The sequence below is a fragment of the Cervus elaphus genome, chromosome 2, assembly GCF_910594005.1.
Source record: "Cervus elaphus chromosome 2, mCerEla1.1, whole genome shotgun sequence".
Taxonomy (NCBI): Eukaryota; Metazoa; Chordata; class Mammalia; order Artiodactyla; family Cervidae; genus Cervus; species Cervus elaphus.
In genome coordinates this window covers 4666928-4683651 of record NC_057816.1, presented here as the reverse complement: position 1 = coordinate 4683651, position 16724 = coordinate 4666928, and the positions used below count along the sequence as shown (strand labels likewise).

Sequence of the window (16724 nt, the reverse complement as noted above, 5' to 3'; positions counted from 1 at the left end):
TATGTGGAATCTAGAAAAACCGCACTCACAGAAGCAGAGAGTAGGGGACTTCCTTGGTGGTCCAGTGGTTAAGACTCTGAGCTTCCAGGGCACAAGCAGTGGGTTCGATCGCTGGTTGGGGAACTAAGATCCCACATGCTGTGGCCAAAAAAATAAATAAAAATTAAAAAAAGAAAGAAAAGAAGCATAGAGTAGAATGGTGGTTGCCAGGGTCTGGGGATGGGGAAGTGGGAGGAAAATTTTCTGTCACAGATGAGTAAGTTCTGGGGATCTGCTGCCCAGCGCGGTGACTGGCGTTAAAGAAATCACCCTGCACAAGGGTAGATATCACGTATTGCCACCACACACACCATGCAATCAGGATGTGAGGGTGTAAGCTCATTGCAGTAATCATTCCACAGAGTGTGCTGGTGTTAAATAAATCACCACGTTGTACATCTTAAAAAAAAAATCACATTGTTCAACCTGAAGAAAAAAAAAACGCCTGGGAGGCCACTCCTACACAGGAGTCCTGGTTCACTAGAAAGGAGACTGGGTGAGGGACCACCCCGCAGAGCAAGCCCATGGGCACACACCCTTCTCCTGAGTCACTCGTTCCCTTCACGCCCAGCATCTTGGAATGTCCGGGCACTGCCTTCTCCCTGGGTGTCTCACGTCCTTCTGGGTCCTCTCTGGGGCCGTGGCGGGGGCAGGGTGGGACCCCCACACCAGCTTTCCTCCTGCTTTCTGCGGTCTTCGGGTCCCTCCGTCTACATTAACCCGAGGACTGACATCCCAGCCTGGGTGAGCTTCAGGCTCAAGTTACCAGTCCTCAGACTCCCGGGATCACATCCCGCCTTGTGAGGTTTCTGTAAACACATGCTTATCGACCCGTTCCACTTGGGCTTAAGTAACTTTGTGCCCTGGACCCTTATGCATGCCCCAAACCCGTTCCCACAAAAGTCACCCAGATGTTTTCTCATTTGGGGTATGGAATTCCTGCTTTTCTCTCCACCCGCCCTGGCTCGGGTGGGACCTGGTTCAAGGTAAGGAGGACTAGGGGGCGAGGCAGGAGAGGGTTGAAAGGAGTTTCCTTAGCAGAGCTCCCTGGGGTCGTGAGCAGCTCCTCAAGGAAGGGTGGGGTGGCGTCAGACAGAAGAAGGGGGACCTTCTAGCAAGGGAAGGTGTGGATGGTTCCGGGGAGCTTGGCTCTTCAGGGTCGGGATATGCCCTGTGTCTTCTGGAACCTTCTCAATATCTCTTTTTCCATGGCCAGATGTGTAGCCTCTTAGAAGCAACGCCTGGCTCAAGGTAAATGATCATAAATGTTTACTGAATGGATAACAGACCTGTGAAGTTGCGAATTCAACAGATGTTTTAATTCAGCAAATTGCAGAAGCACATTGTGAGTTCTGTTTGGTTTGTTTGTTTTCCAAATCTATCTCAGCCTCCAGGCTACTAAATTTTTTTTTATTTTTTAGCATTGGCATGGAAAGGGCCTGAGTTTCAGTCCAGATTTCAAAACAAAAAATTAGGGATTTGAGCTGACTTAAGGTGCCCAGTGCTGTTAGAAGCAGCCTCCCAGCACCCCCAGCTCCCAGAACCCTAGCGGCAGTCCGAGGGCCCCTCCCACTCTTCAAGAGGCTCCTCCCACTTTGCGGGGCTCCTCCCACTCTTCAAAAGGCCCCTCCCACTTTGTGGGGCTCCTCCCACTCTTCCCACGGGGCTCCTCTTACTGTTTGTGCCTATTCATGGCAATAGTTCTGTGGTCAGCCCTCAGGCTGTTCTATGTGGACCAGGGGTCCTGCTGACCATCCCAGAAACTGAATGGGAATTCCTCTGCCTTCTATACAGGGGCAAATTCTGTGGGGCCCAAGGTTTATCAACAAAAAGGGGCACTCTTTAAGAAAGAACTACAAAGTTATAACAGCAAAATTAGATTCAAGGAGCATTTGTTTAGGAGAAAACAAATCACAGCCAATCACCGATTTTTAAAAGCTGACAAGTACCACATATAATACCAAACCAAGGAAAACATCCACAATGTTTTTTTCCTTCCTTTTTTGGCTGCACACTCTTTGATAGCCTTTTCATACCTCAATAGTTTTTATTATTTTCCATAGAGAGAGCTGAAAGATAATTCAAACTTTTTTTTTTTAGCATGGTTGATCAACATTTGTTTTGTAATATTAATAGTTTGAAAATGTTTCTTAGGACTTCCCTGGTGGTCCAGTGGTTAAAAATCCATTTTCCAATTCAGGGGATGTGGGTTTGATCCCTGGCCTGGGAGTTCAGATCCCACATGCTGTAGGGGATACTGAGCCTGCACACCGAAACTATGACCTGATGTAGCCAAATAACTAAATATTTTTAAAGTGTTTCTTAGCCTGGCAATTCATTATTGGTAACGTCCTGTACACTTTCAGGATTGTTATCACATTTGGGGAAATCTCTATCAAGTTTTTTTCCATACACGAGAGAGAAGATTTCAAGGGCCTTTTCAAGTTTTCTTGTACGGTGATTGGTCTGAGAGTCTTTGAACTGATGACACTTGTGAGCTGCTTTGTTGTCAGTGTCCTTGCTGTCGTGACTTATGAGTGTAAGCGGCCTTCAATGATGCCAAATCAGCATGAAAGTTAGCTGTTTCCCAATGCGTTCTCTTTTTAAAATCATTTTATTTTATTGGTGTATAGATGCTTGGCTTTCCTGGTGGCTCAGATGGTAACGAATCTGCCCTCCGTGCAGGAGACCTGGGTTCGATCCCTGGGTTGGGCAGATTCCCTGGAAAAGGGAATGGCAACCCACTCCAATATTCTTGCCTGGAAAATTCCATAGACAGAGGAGCCTGGCGGGCTACAGTCCACGGGGCTGCAAAGAGTCGGACAGGACTGAGCGCCTTTCACTTTCACTTCACTGTTGCTTGGCAATGTGGTCTTAGCTTCTGCCGCACAGCGACGTGAATCAGCTGTGTGTATACACACACCCCTCTCTTTTGGATTTCCTTCCCGCGTAGGTCACCGCGGAGTGCTGAGTCGAGCCGCTGTGCTGCACGGCACGTCCTCACTAGCTGTCTGTTTGATACGTCAGCAGGTCCTCACTGGCTGTCTGTTTTATACATCGGTTCAGTTCAGTTCAGTCGCTCAGTCGTGTCCAACTCTTTGCGACCCCATGAACTGCAGCACGCCAGGCCTCCCTGTCCATCACCAACTCCCAGAGTTTACTCACACTCATGTCCATCGAGTTGGTGGTGCCATTCGGCCATCTCACCCTCTGTCGTCCCCTTCTCCTTCTGCCCCCGATCCCTCCCAGCATCAGGGTCTGTACATAGTAGTGTATATTTATGTCAGTCCCAATCTCCCAGTCCGTCCCACCCACACCCTCCCTCCCTAGAGTCCATACGTTTGTTCTCTGCATCTGTGTCTCTATTGCTGCTCCCAGTGTGTTTTTAAGGCACATTTCCTCTTCATCAACCAGGTTATCAAAATCTAAGCGCTTTTCATTCCTTCCATTCTAAAATGATTTCTTCCCCTTAGTGAATTACTTTTAGTTATAATTCAGCTATCAATTTCAAACTAACTTATATCCACTTCACTATTTATCTTTATCCTTTGTTCCATAGTTTATTACTTTTGGGACTTCCCTGGTGGCTCACAGTAAGGAATCTGCCTGCAATGCAGACCTGTGTTTGATCCCTGGGTGGGGAAGATCCCCTGGAGAAGGGAATGAGTACCCACTCCGGTATTCCTGCCTGGAGAATTCCATGGACAAAGGAACCTGGTAGGCTACACCCCATGGGATGCTAAAGAGTCAGACACAACTGAGCAACTGACACTTTCACTACTTTTCATTGCTTTTAATATGAACTTAAAGAAGGTCCCTTTCATATCTATTTAAGCCACGAGTTTATAATTTTTCACTCTTTTTTTGCATGGGGGTGCAAATGTTCCACATTTGAACAATCTTTTTTTTTGGCATTTACCATTTGTTTTTTTCTTCCTTGTCCAGTCTTCAAAAATACATTTTAGAGTCTTGAAAATGTCACCATCCCATGACGTCAGGCTTGAACAGCTTTGTGATGGGAGCTCATCTCGGTATGGTGGCTCTTTAAGAGAAAAAGCCAGGCCGGGTCTGTGTTAAAATATTCCATTTACAGGGTGAACTCGGAAAGAACACCTATAATACTGCAGAAATACTGCAGAAGTCAGCAGCCGCGTGGGCCAGCTTTTCAACTCTGATGGGATCTAGAAGGCTTGATAGCTGTTTGCCACGTTTCAGCATCCCTGAGAACAGAGTCTTCCACTTAAAATGCTATGGATCTGATAATTGAAAGAGTCTCCCATTGCCTGCCTTCTGGCTGTGCATTTCTCCTCCATCACCCAGACTGTTCATGTCCTGAAGGGGATCTTCCTGACCTAAGGATTGAACCCAGTTCTCCTGTATTGCAGGCAGATTCTTTACCATCTGAGGCACCAGTTTCCCTAAATGTCCATCAGTGGCCACTCCAATGCCACCGCCATGAAGGGGAGAGAGACAAGGAAAGGTGGCAGCAGGGGCAATCAGATCTGGTTAAAATACACCACCCTGTAAATTCCATGAACTATGACCTCCTGGACATAGAGCGGGGCCGCCTCCGGGGACTTACATGGAGCCCACGGGTGGGGAGTTTTGGGCTCAGGCTTTATCAGCCTCACCCCCTCATCCAGGTCTCGGTTCTCAGTGTCCTGAGTTATCCACCAGAGGATCTGCTGCCTCTGACAGGAGTTCTTGGGTAAGTTAGTGTTCCTTGGTGCAGGCGACAAAAACCTCTTGTGGCCAGCCAATAGAGGAAATTAACTGGAAGGAGATCAGAGAGCTTGTGCAGTCAACTCCCAGACTGGAGAACCGGCTTGAAAACAGGGCAGGCAGGGGTCAAGATCTAAGTTAAATGTCAGGTTGCTGCTGTGGGAATGGATGGCTTGCAAATGCCTCTCCTGCCCCCGTCGCGATGCCGTGCCCTGGGACTGAGGGACCTGGCCAGTGTAGATGCTGGAACCAGTTCTCAGAGGCTCTGGGATGGTGAGGACTTAACAGGAGGAGACTCAGGGAACTCCTGTGTTCTCCGGAGTGGAGATCTCCTTGATTAACCAAGGCGTCCTGCCAAGAGGGACAGTAGGAAATTGCAGGGTCCTAAGAACCAGACCCGGAGAAGGCAGTGGCACCCACTCCAGTGCTCTCGCCTGGAAAATCCCACGGACGGAGGAGCCTGGTGGGCTGCAGTCCACGGGGTCGCTAAGAGTCGGACACAACTGAGCGACTTCACTTTCATTTTTCACTTTCATGCACTGGAGAAGGAAATGGCAACCCACTCCAGTATTCTTGCCTGGAGAATCCCAGGGATGGGGGAGCCTGGTGGGCTGCCGCCTATGGGATCGCACAGAGTCAGACACGACTGAAGTGACTTAGCAGAAGAACCAGACTGGAGGCTGGGTGCACCCCTTCACGATCGTCCAAAATATCCAGCACATGAAAACAGTGACCACTTACTGAGTCCTCGATGTGGGTCACATACAGCTGAACAGGGCACAGTCATCTCAATGAACCCTCTTGAACCCGTGAGACAGGCGTTAGTATTGTCTCCACTTCAAGGACGTCAACAGGGACAATTAGAGTGACTTCATGATTTGACCGGGCTTCCTTGATGGCTCAGACGGTGAAGAATCCGACTGCAGTATGGGAGACCTGGGTTTGATCCCTGGGTTGGGAAGATCCCCTGGAGGGGGAGATGGCAACCCACTTCAGTATTCTTGCCTGGAGAATCCCCATGGACAGAGGAGCCTGGTGGGCTACAGTCCATGGGGTCATAAAGAGTCGGACACGACTGAGCGACTGAACACATGATTCAACCAGCGTGCACAGCCTGTGTGTGATGGGGGCCGGTTCATCCCCCACCTGCCCGTGTGACCCTGAGTTCTTGCTCTTGGACCTTCTGTAACATTTTCTGTAGGGAAAATAGAAAGAGAACTTGGGTTTTCCTCACGATCAGATTTATTTTACAATGTCGATAGCTGGGATGCACACCACATGCAGCTTCACATAGACATTTCGGCAGTGTGTACTTTTGCTCCATAATTGTATCTACAAAGACAGGATGTCTCAGAAATTCCTTTTCAGCATGTCTCCTCTAAAGATAAATGTATAGCATATTTTACAATGAGACGTGCTGCAATTTCAAGCAGATTTTTTGATGAGGGTTGTTCTGACCAGGCGTTCATGAGAACAGAACCTCCCCATAGACTAGCTTCTGGTTATGTGTATTTCAAACCTATTTCTTCGCCACCAACCACTACCCACTCACTTCCGGCGACGTTCAGATGTCCTTACAACTCTGGGCCTGCATTTTTCTCCATGAAACCAGCCAAGCTGGCACAGAGGGTAGTGGCAATGCCCCTGAAAGGCATTCGTTTGCTGAGATGGCTTGGATTGACCCAACTATGCATAGAAGTGGGGACTGTGAACCTCATAAATTCCCATGAAGCCCACACTGCAGGTGCCACCAGCCCAACCTTCCCTTAGGCAGTTCCCCTGATACCTGTAGCCATGCCAGCATCACGTGGCCTGAAATGGCAAGTGATGGAGGAAGAGTTGGCATAGAGAGAGCCTGTGGTCTTAACCGGTGTAGAGTATAGTAAATTTTATGGAAATATAATGGTGTGAACAATTTCTAGGGCTCCTCTTCTTCTGTATGAAGCTGAGGGGCCCGTGGTGGCCACTTACCCTGAGCGGTGAGGTCCCCTTCATCACCAACCATCTGCTCTGGACGGCCCACTTGGTCCCTGTCCAGGTCAGAGGAGGCGTGCATGGAGCATGTGGTTTGGGTCAAAAGATCAGGGTTGAATCATAGCCTTTCTTCCTTCCTTTTCTTTTTTTTTTGGCTTCATGGTATATGGGATCTTAGTTTCCTGACCAGGGACTGACCCCATGCCCCCTGAAGTGGAAGTGTGGAGTCTTAACCACTGGACTACCAGGGAAGTCCTGAGTCATAGCCGTTCTATTCACTGGCTGTGTGACTCTGGGTAAAACCGTGCCCTCTCTGAGCCCCACTGCTATGCAGCACTACACAGGTGTTGGTTATTCTCATGAGCCAAATGAGAGCTTACTAAGTGCTTACAGCATGCGAGGCCAGTACTGGTTCTGGGCGCTCTGTAAGATGCCTGCGATGACTGCTGAAGAGCTTCCCACTCCTCATGCTCCCCTGGGACACACAGATCTGGGGATCCGAGCTGAGACGGGAAAGCAGGTGACCCAGGAATCAGAGGACATGGAGAGCACACCTGCCTCTGGGGGCTGTCCATCCCTAGCTCCTTCAGTGAGCTCCAGGGGGAGGCCAGAACGGGGGGAGGGGGGCCAGGGAGGCCAGGACGGGATGCGGGATCTGGGGGAGGCCGGGATAGGGGGCGGCCCAGGGAGGCCAGGACGGGATGGGGGACCCAGGGGAGGACAGGATGGGACGGGGGGCCCAGGGAAGGCTGGGATGGGATGGGGGGCCTGGGGAGGCCAGGATGGGATGAGGGACCCATGGGGGGACCAAGACAGGGTGGGGTGCTCACAGGGCGGGCCAGGACAGGGTGGGGGACCCAAGGGGAGGCCAGGATAAGTTGAGGGATTTATGGGGAGGCCAGGATGGGGTGGGGGACCCATGGGGGGGCCAGGACAGGGTGGGGGACCCACAGGGGGGCCAGGATGGGATGGGATGGGGGACCCACGGGGAGGCCAGGACGGGGTGGGGGACCCACAGGAGGGCCAGGATGATGGGCCCCAGGCCCGTGCACACTGGGGTCTTAGTTTGCGGGACTCCCAGCTGTAACAACTGGGAGGTTTGCTGCCACACTGTGCTTTTTATAGATGATCAACGAGCTTTTCTCTTCCTTTCTGAGGATCTGACCATCGTGCCAGTTGGCTCAAAGCCTCCATCTTTCAGGAGGAGCTTGGGAACGGCTTCCTAAGGAGGCCAAGAGAAACAACGAGGTGTTCTTCCACTTCTGATGCACAGAATAGGCAGAGCCGGGGTCCTGGGAGCCGGCCTTTCCACTTCCTGTCCAGGAATCCTGGATACTGGACAGTAGCAGAGGGTGCAATGTGTGCAAAGTAAGAGAGGCATCCACTCTGGTTCTGGATCCAGGAGACAGTGGAAAGAAAGAGGGAACTGGGGAGAAGGGCACTGCCCCCCCCCCCAGATTTTCCCTCTCGGCGCTCTGGGCCCAGAAAGGGGGAGGTGTTTGGGGCAAGTTGAGGGGTGCAATCAGGGTACAGACTTTCCTTCTACTGGGCACATGGGGCTCTGAGAGGCAGCTGTCTCCAGCTGCCTCCCTGCTCCTGGGGCACAGTCCCCTCAACAACTGTTCCCTCTATTCCCCATGAGGCCGGGCAGGGGCTCTCCAGCTCCAGTGCGGCCTCATGCAGGAAAGCGATCAGACCCGCCGAGGGGGCAAGGTGACCGGAAGACAGAGGCCAGCGGTCAGGTACTGGCCACATGGAGGACAGAGCCACTTCATGATCGGCGGTCAGCAGTGGCAACTCAGTTGATGGGCTGCAGCCTGCTGGAATGGAGGGGGTCAGCGGGACGCCCGGCGGGAAGTGGACCAGGGGCATCACCCTGGGGCCAGCTGCACATGCCCAGGGACCAGTGAGGGGCTGCGAAGTCACACGAATTACACCCTAGTTCCTGTACCAAGATGCCCTCTTGGAGGGAGGAGACTGGGAGAACAGACGGTCTCACCCAATGGGATGCGTGCTACCTACCTGCAGAGGCTATTTAGATAAATAGGATCAGACAGACCAGGGCTGAAAGCTCCCACCGGCCTTCTGATCAGAAGATCCTCCCCGAACAACAACAACAAAATTACTTCCTCTTCTCAACTGAGTCGCATGGTGAGGTCTTGGACATGACGGTCAGTGCGGAGCCTTGGAGGGTGGGGAAGAGTCCCCCACAGGATGAGATGCAAAGAGCCTTCTGGGCTCCCAGCTGCGCAGGCGGGTGTCCAGGGTGCGGAGCTCTCAGGCCGCCGGGTCGGTGGTGGTGGTGGTGGTTAAGGGCGTCTCCCTCCCCTCTAGCTCCGGCTCCTCCCTCAGCGCCCTGCGCAGCACGGCCCCCAGGGGCTCCCGTAGACCCCGGCTCTTCCGCCTGCCCACCAGGAAGTAGATGACCGGGTTAGCGCTGCTGCTCAAGGCCGAGAAGAGGCGGGCAAGTAGGCCGGAGAGAGTCTTCATCCGCTTGGGCAGGTCCAGCCAGTAGATGAAGAACCAATGGATGCCGAGGGGCAGGGTGAAGAGGAGGAACACCAAGACGCAGGCCAGGATGGTCGCGTACAGCCGCGTGGGCCGCCGGTGGGTCTTCGTGGAGCTCCTCTGCACCCGCACGCAGAGGATGAGGCTAGACCCGGCCATCAGGGGCGTGAAGACCCCCATGAGGAGGACGCTGATGACCAAGTCAATCGTGAAGCAGTGCCGCTTGTCCCAGCCCCAGAATTCACTGCAGAAGATCGCGGCCAGCGTGTTGAGCAGGAGGGACAGCGCCCAGAGTAGGGCGCACACCACGGCCGACAGGTGCTGGGGCCGGCGACACTTGTACCAGATGGGGAAGAGGACGGAGAGGCAGCGCTGCATGCTGATGGCGGTCAGCAGGCTCAGGCCGGCCGTGTAGGTGAAGTACTTCCCCCTGCTCACCATCTCCAGGGCCATGTGGCCTGTGGCACCCAGCCGGAAGCAATTCAGGATGACTTTGGAGGCCATGCAGAGGAGGAAGAGGAGGTCCGCCATGCCCAGGTGGAGGACATAGACACTGAAGGGGCTCCTCTGCCCCTGGGAGCCCAGCAGCCAGACCACCAGGCCATTGCCCACAACGCCACCCGCACAGGTGAACAGGATCATCGCGCTCAGCACCCAGCGGACGGTGCCCAGCTCCTTCCCCTTGGGGCTGCTCTCGCCGATGACCTGGCCCAGGCCCAGGGGCCCCGGGGCCCAGAGCAGAGTTTCGTTCATCCTGTGGAAGGGAGATGGACCAGTGTGAGATTTTGCTTTGCTTGGAGCCCCGTACCCCCAATTTTCTTTTTGCAATAGACAACAGTTGCTCCCAGTGGCTCCCACCCTGCCTGGATCTGACAGCTACTCCACCACTGCAGACTCAGAGTTGTTAGAGATGCCTTTTGTCAAGCTAAAAGGGTCTCTTCTATCTTGAGTTTAGGTTCTTTCTCATCATGAAGAGATAAATTGACTTTTATCAAAGGCTTTTCTACATCTATTGATAGTGTCATTTTTTTCACACATAATCTTCAAATTCTGTGAATTAAAGTTTTTTAAACTGGACCTCTAGGTACAAAGAATAGTTTAATTATATGCTGACTTTATGGCACACCAGGATCATCCAGCCATTGAAAAACGAATACAATCCTTTATTTATTTCTGTTTCCCCCTTCATTCCACCCTCCCCTCCCCTCCCCCAACTCACATCTGTCCTAACCTGTTTAATCTACATCCTTGGACATCTGACTATCTTTGGGAACAGGTGGCTTCCCGTAAGTATTTTTAATTTACACAAATGCTGTGATTTAGAATCTGTGCTGTTTTTTTTTTTTTTTTTTTTCACTCAGCAGTATGTTTTTAGGATATCCCTATTTACCAGTGGGGCTGTTTTTGAGCTCTCTGTTCTCTATCATTGGTTTGTCTGTCTCTACAACATTAACACACTGTTACTGTTTTTGAAGTATACACGGCTAGCTGAGTCTCTTCGCTATTTACCTGAAACTACCACAGCAATGTTAATCAGTTATATCCCAATACAAAATACAAAGTTTAAAGTTTGGGAAAAAATAAATACTGCTTTTGATAGAGAAAAACAACAACAACAACAAAAACTAAAGAATACTTGGCTTTGTGTGATCCCTGAGAGTTTCACCTGATAGCTGCCAGGTTCATGGGGCTTCATCCTACTCTCCCCAGTCAAGTTTTTAGGTAAGGACTCAAGGGGAATTTGGGAGTTCTTTCTCCAAGTAGCTGGTTTTCTTCTCTCGGGTACTCCATCTCACAAATTGCAGCCACTTCTATCTCCCCAAAGTCTGACTTCTGTGTCTTTAACTCAGGGCGACCACCACGCTCTGTCTGGTTTTCCCCACATCCTGTACCACTTTCCAGAGCGGAGCTCCAGGCAGAAAACTGGGGTGATACTAATTTTTTATTAATCAGACAAATGACTCCATTTAGTTCATCATACTTATCACTTGGTTGAATATTTTGATTGTCTGTGCATCTCTCCTCATACCTCTAATTTCTTTTTCATGTCTTATAGCATAGCCCAGACACCTAGTATTATGTTTAACAAAGACTGGAATCAGGCACACTTCACTTCTTCCTAATCTTAAAGATAATGTGTCTAAAGTTTCTCCATTAGATATGATGTTTGTTCTACGTTTTTGGTACTATCTTTTTCCAAGGTGAGAAAGTTCTCCTCTAGTTTTTAAAAAGTTTTTTTTTTTTTTTTAATAAATGAGTGATGGAATTTACCACAATTTTTTCTGTGGTATGTACTTAATAATTTTCTCTTTTTTCTCCTTTGGTCTATTTATGTGGTGAACGTGTATTGATACATTTTCTGGTGTTCACTCATCCTTATGTTTCTAGGATAAACCATTTCTACTTTGCTCTGTTTTTTAAATTTTTTTTTTCCCCTTCTTGGTGCTCTGATTTTACTTAGAAAATTTTCGCCCATGTTCATAAGTAAAATTGGCCCATAATTTTCCCTTCTGGTACTATCCTTGTCTGTTTTTTATTTCAAAGATGTAAGATTATACAGGCTTCATAAAATAACTTGGAGAAAGAGCTCTTTTTCTCTACCCTCTAGAACAATTTGTATCATGTAAGGATTATCCTTCTTTGAAGATTTGGCAGAAGGTAAAACCATCTGGTCTGGTGATTTTTATATGAGTGTTAGTGGATACACATGGCTTTAGAAAAAAAAACTACAACTACAATTTATTTAATGTTTTAGGTTTATTTAGATTTTTAAGCTCTTCTTGAGTTAGGGTAAGTTATGTTATTTTTCTAGAAAATTGTTCATAGTTTCTGGTTCCACATTTATTGGTATGATACTTCTCACAGTAATCTTTTAGTATTTTTAAAAACCTTGATTCTATTCGCCATTTAAAATTAGTGACTTGTTCTTTTTTTCTTTATCAGTTTGCCAGAGGCCTGTTTTGGGGAACTATTTAAAAACAAATCAACTCTATCGTTTCTTTTCTTCCCATTCCCTTAGTTTATCCTTTTATTTCTTCCACTTTCTTTGGATTTACCTTGTGATTTTTTTCAGCTTCTTGTGTTGAATTCTTTGGTTATTAATTTTCAAATATTATTCTTTTTCTAACAGATATCCAGGGTTATAAACATGCTAGTGAGTGTGTCCTTAGATGTTTCATGACTTATGTAGTGTTTTCATTGTTGTTAATGTCTAAATATTTTGCAATTTAAAACATTTAAAATTTAAGTTTCCATGAATTATTTAGAAATACATTTTACAATGCATACTTTGACTATCTTTTGATATTAATTTCTAATATCATGGTCAGATAATGTGGTCAGTTATTTGATATTTGTTGAGACTCATTTGGTAGCATGGCCAGTTTTGTTTACTCATTTAGTTTAGTACTTTATGTGCTCATTTGGTAAAGCTTTCAAAATTGCATTGTTTGAATGATCTGTATCCCAATTAATTTACCTTCTACAAATATTAACCAATTATGATTGTAGTTTTGTCGTTTGTCTCTTTTCTTCACCTGTTTTGAAATGTTAAGTGTATGTAAATCCAAGATTATTATATTATCCTGGTGAATTGTACCTTTCATGTAATGACCCTCTGCATCCTTATTACTTTTTTAGTCTTAAAGTCTATTTGATCTGATATCATTTTTTAATGAACGTTTCCTGATCTCTCTATTCATCCCACATGTGCTTTGTAATTACAGATTTTATTCTACAGGGATACTGTGACTTCTCATGGGAGACCCCCTGGGTTGCCAAACTTTTGCTGCCCAGATGTTTGGCGTTGGCTTTTGTTGGGCTTGCAAAGGATTTCTCTGGTCCAAGATCTGGTTTTTGTTGGATTTCTTGGCTTGGAGATTTGGTGTAGATTCAGACTCTATGCCTGTAAATGGTAACAATTTGGGGCTTGGTCACTCAGATTGGTGCCCAGCCCTACTCACTGCCTGCCCCTGCTGAACCTTAGGCAGCAAGAAGGTGCTAACCGCATCTGGGTAGACTTTGCTTTTGTTAAGCAGCAGTGTCCTCCCAGGTTCTGGCCTCATGGAGCTGCCCTGATCAAGTTGTTTCTTCTACTTATGCAGCTCCAAGGCTAACCTTCTGCCCCTCTCCCCTTCCTTGCCCCAGCCACACCTAACCTCTGCCCCCAGAGCCTCTATCCATCAAATGTTTCGTGGGCATCGGCTCTAGTTGCAAGTCTCCTGGGGCACCTGGATATTTCCCTTCGTGTCCTCCATCTTTCAGCTCTGTATATTATTTGGGCGAGAGGGAGGGGATTATGTTTTCTCCCAGGTTTCTTTGTATCCAGGGTAAGCAGATGGTACCACATCACATAGACACCAGCCTCCACAGATTCCCTGTGGCTACAGTCAGAAGTCTTTCCTTTAGGTTCAACAGAAGTTTAAATAACTTTTATGGAATTTATACTGTATACTGCACATATATAATAGCATATATACATGTATATACACACAAAACCTACGCCTACATATAACACACACAGTTTATATATATATGATATATGTGTGTGTGCGCTTAGTCACTCAGTCGTGTCTGACTCTTGCGATCCCATAGACTGCATGTAACCTGCCAGGCTCCTCTGGCCATGGAATTCTTCAGGCAAGAATACTGGAGTGGGTCGCCATTCCCTTCTCCAGGGGATCTTCCTGATCCAGAGATCCAGGATGCAGGTCTTCTGTGTTGTAGGCAGATTCTTTACCATCTGAGCCTCCAGGGAAGCCCAATATAGCACATATATAGGCATATATGTATATGTAATAGCATATATACATATAGACAGAGTAAAGATACATAGGTAAATGTAGACACATACATAAGCATCACATGTGCATACACACACACGCACACACATGTATTTAAGTGTACACAAGTGCACATGCGGAGCCCATCTACAGCAGTGACTCTGACAGACAGAGCCCATCCTCACAGAACTCACAGTCAATTGGCAGAGAGGAAAATACTCAGTCAGACAATTGCCCCCGCCCACCGGGCGTGGTGGTGGAACAGGGGTGGGGGTGACTAACAAGATGTGGGCTTGGAGCGTGGGTGGGGCTGGGAGGTTCCGAGGTCCAAGGGGCGGCTGGGAGAGGCCAGGTGAAGAGGGCTCAGATCCCACCACCCCGGCCCCTCCCCAGCCAGCGGGACCCCTCCTCCATGCCGCCTAGGGGGCTCCGTGAACACACTTTCATTCAAGCCGCACTACATGAGCTGGGTTGGGCTGCTCTCCCAGGACCACATCCTCCCCGCTGCTGAGCGGGGAGGTGGGGGGAGGAAATGCACACAGGGGCAGACCCCCACCCCACTTCCCCTGCCTGATCCGGGTCAGGGACCCTCAGAGCACCTGCTCCTTCCTAACAAACTCTGCGAACGCTGATGGAGAGCAGACGGGGCAAGCTGCTGGGGGAGCAGGGACGAGAAGACAAGACACGCGCTGCCCTCCTGGGAGGCGGCTCTGAGGGCAAGTTGTGGGTCAGCAAGGAGAACACAGCTCCCAGTGGGCTGGCTGTCCCAGAGTCGGTGGCAGCAGTGACTCGGGAGCTTAGAACTCCCAGCTAACAGAGCAGGAGGAACGGCTGGAATGGGCAGGGGTGAGAGGGGCTGCTGCCCCCAGAAGACCCCCTCCCTGGGGGCAGCACTCAGCCCCAGAGACCCCCAGGTGCACTGGGGGGCTGGCTGTGCGTCCAGGGAGTGTGAGTGGCCTTCTGAAGGAGTTTGTCCTATTGGGTGAGGGGGTGGGGAGAAGGCGGAGAAATGAGATCCAGAGGCAGAGGTTGTATTTATTTTTTAAAAAAGATATTACTGCTTGGTCGTATGTGGATGGGAGTGATTCAGCAGGCAGGGGACAGTGGCAGGGGGGCATTGATGGTCAGGAAGGCTGCAGGAGGGCTCCTGGGGGTGATGAGAGGCCATGGGACTGGGCACTGCCCAGGGGCTGGCCTGGCCCGTCTGGGAACTGGGGCATCAGCCCAGAGAGAAGCAGAGACTCCAGCCACGGGCAGGACACAAGATGGGAAGAAGCTGTTGCTCTTTTTCAGGCATCTTCTTTTTCAGTGAAAATGGTAGTGGTCGTGGTTTAGTTACTAAGTGGTGTCCGACTGTTTGTGACCCTACGGACTGTAGCCCTCCAGGCTCCTCTGTCCATGGGATTTCCCAGCCGAGAATACCGGAGTGGATTGCCACTTCCATGTCCAGGGGATCTTCTGAATCCAGGGATCCAACCCAGGTCTCCTGCACTGCCCTGGCCTCAGCCACCTTTACCCACTGAGCCAGCTGGGAAGCCCCTTAGTGAGACTGGAAGGGAGGTCAAGTACTGAGACTGAGGGAAAGCAGAGGGATTTGGAGAGAGGAGGGGCCCTTATTCCCACTGATTACGGACGGAGTTGTGTCTCCCTCAAACTCATCTGTTGAAACCCTATCCCCAGCGTGACTGTGTTTGGAGCTGGGCCTTTAACGAGGTAATTAAGGTGAAAGGAGACCTCGATCCAATAAGGTTGGTGTCCTTTTTAACAAAAGATCGATTTTATTTTTTGGCTGCACTGCTCGGCATGTGGGATCTTAGTCCCCAGACCAGGAACTGAATCTGCTCCCCTGCGTTGGGAGCACAGAGTCTTAACCACTACCACTTAACCAAGGAAGTCCCATGACTCATGTCCTCTTAAGAAGCGATGCCAGAGTTCTCTCTCCCTCCCTCGCCCCCTGCCCTCCTCTCTCTCTCTCTCTCTCTCTCTCTCTCTCTCTCTCTCGCTTCCCCACGCCATGTAGGACACAGCAGCAGCGTGCCTATTGGCAAGTCAGGAAGAGAGCTCTCACCAAGCACCCAACTGGCTGGCGTCTTGATCTCAGACTTCCAGCCTGCAGAACGGTTAGAAAATAGAGCTGTTCCTTCATGCCCTCTGCTTGAGGGACATGGTTACGGCAGACAAGCAGACTCATGCCCCAATGAAAGGAAATACTGAACTGTGACTACTTCCTAATAAAAGGAAACAGCACACACACACGGCTCGAAAGTGGACTGCGCGGTGTCCACGCCTGGCTTCTCCGCAGTGAGGTTCCCAGTACAGCGGGGGGGAGGTTAGGTCACCCCTGAGTCAGATCCCGGCACGCAGTGTGAGCTCAGTAAATGTGAGCCTCACACACTAGGTCAGCAGGTGTATCTGCCCTCCTCCCCCAGGCTCGCCTTGGTCTGACTTGATCCCTCTCCACAGCCTCCTGGTCCCCAACACAATGCCTGCAGCAGTAAATGCTCACTCACGGCTTGTTGATGGATGATGGTTTAAACTATAGAACGGGACTACCCAGGCGGTCCAGTGGTTAAGACTCTGAGCTTCCACTCCAAGGGGCATGGGTTCCATCCCTGACCAGCAAACTATGACCCTGCATGGCATGCAGCAAGACCAAAAACTAAATAAAATAAAGCACAAAATCTACCGAGTTAGCTGTGA

The 16724-nt window shown here is 49.6% G+C and overlaps 1 protein-coding gene across 1 annotated transcript; it reads right to left on the bottom strand.

Moving 5' to 3' along the window:
• Positions 1-9012: 9012 nt before the first annotated feature.
• On the bottom strand, positions 9013-9996 carry LOC122705905 (mas-related G-protein coupled receptor member D-like). Its single transcript, XM_043921185.1, has one exon. The coding sequence runs from the start codon at positions 9994-9996 to the stop codon at positions 9013-9015; it is 984 nt and encodes a 327-aa protein (XP_043777120.1).
• Between the last annotated feature and the right edge of the window lie 6728 nt (positions 9997-16724).

Bases quoted from the DNA above. Each gene is read 5' to 3' on its own strand.
- LOC122705905 (XM_043921185.1), bottom strand. From the start codon at position 9,996: ATGAACGAAACTCTGCTCTGGGCCCCGGGGCCCCTGGGCCTGGGCCAG.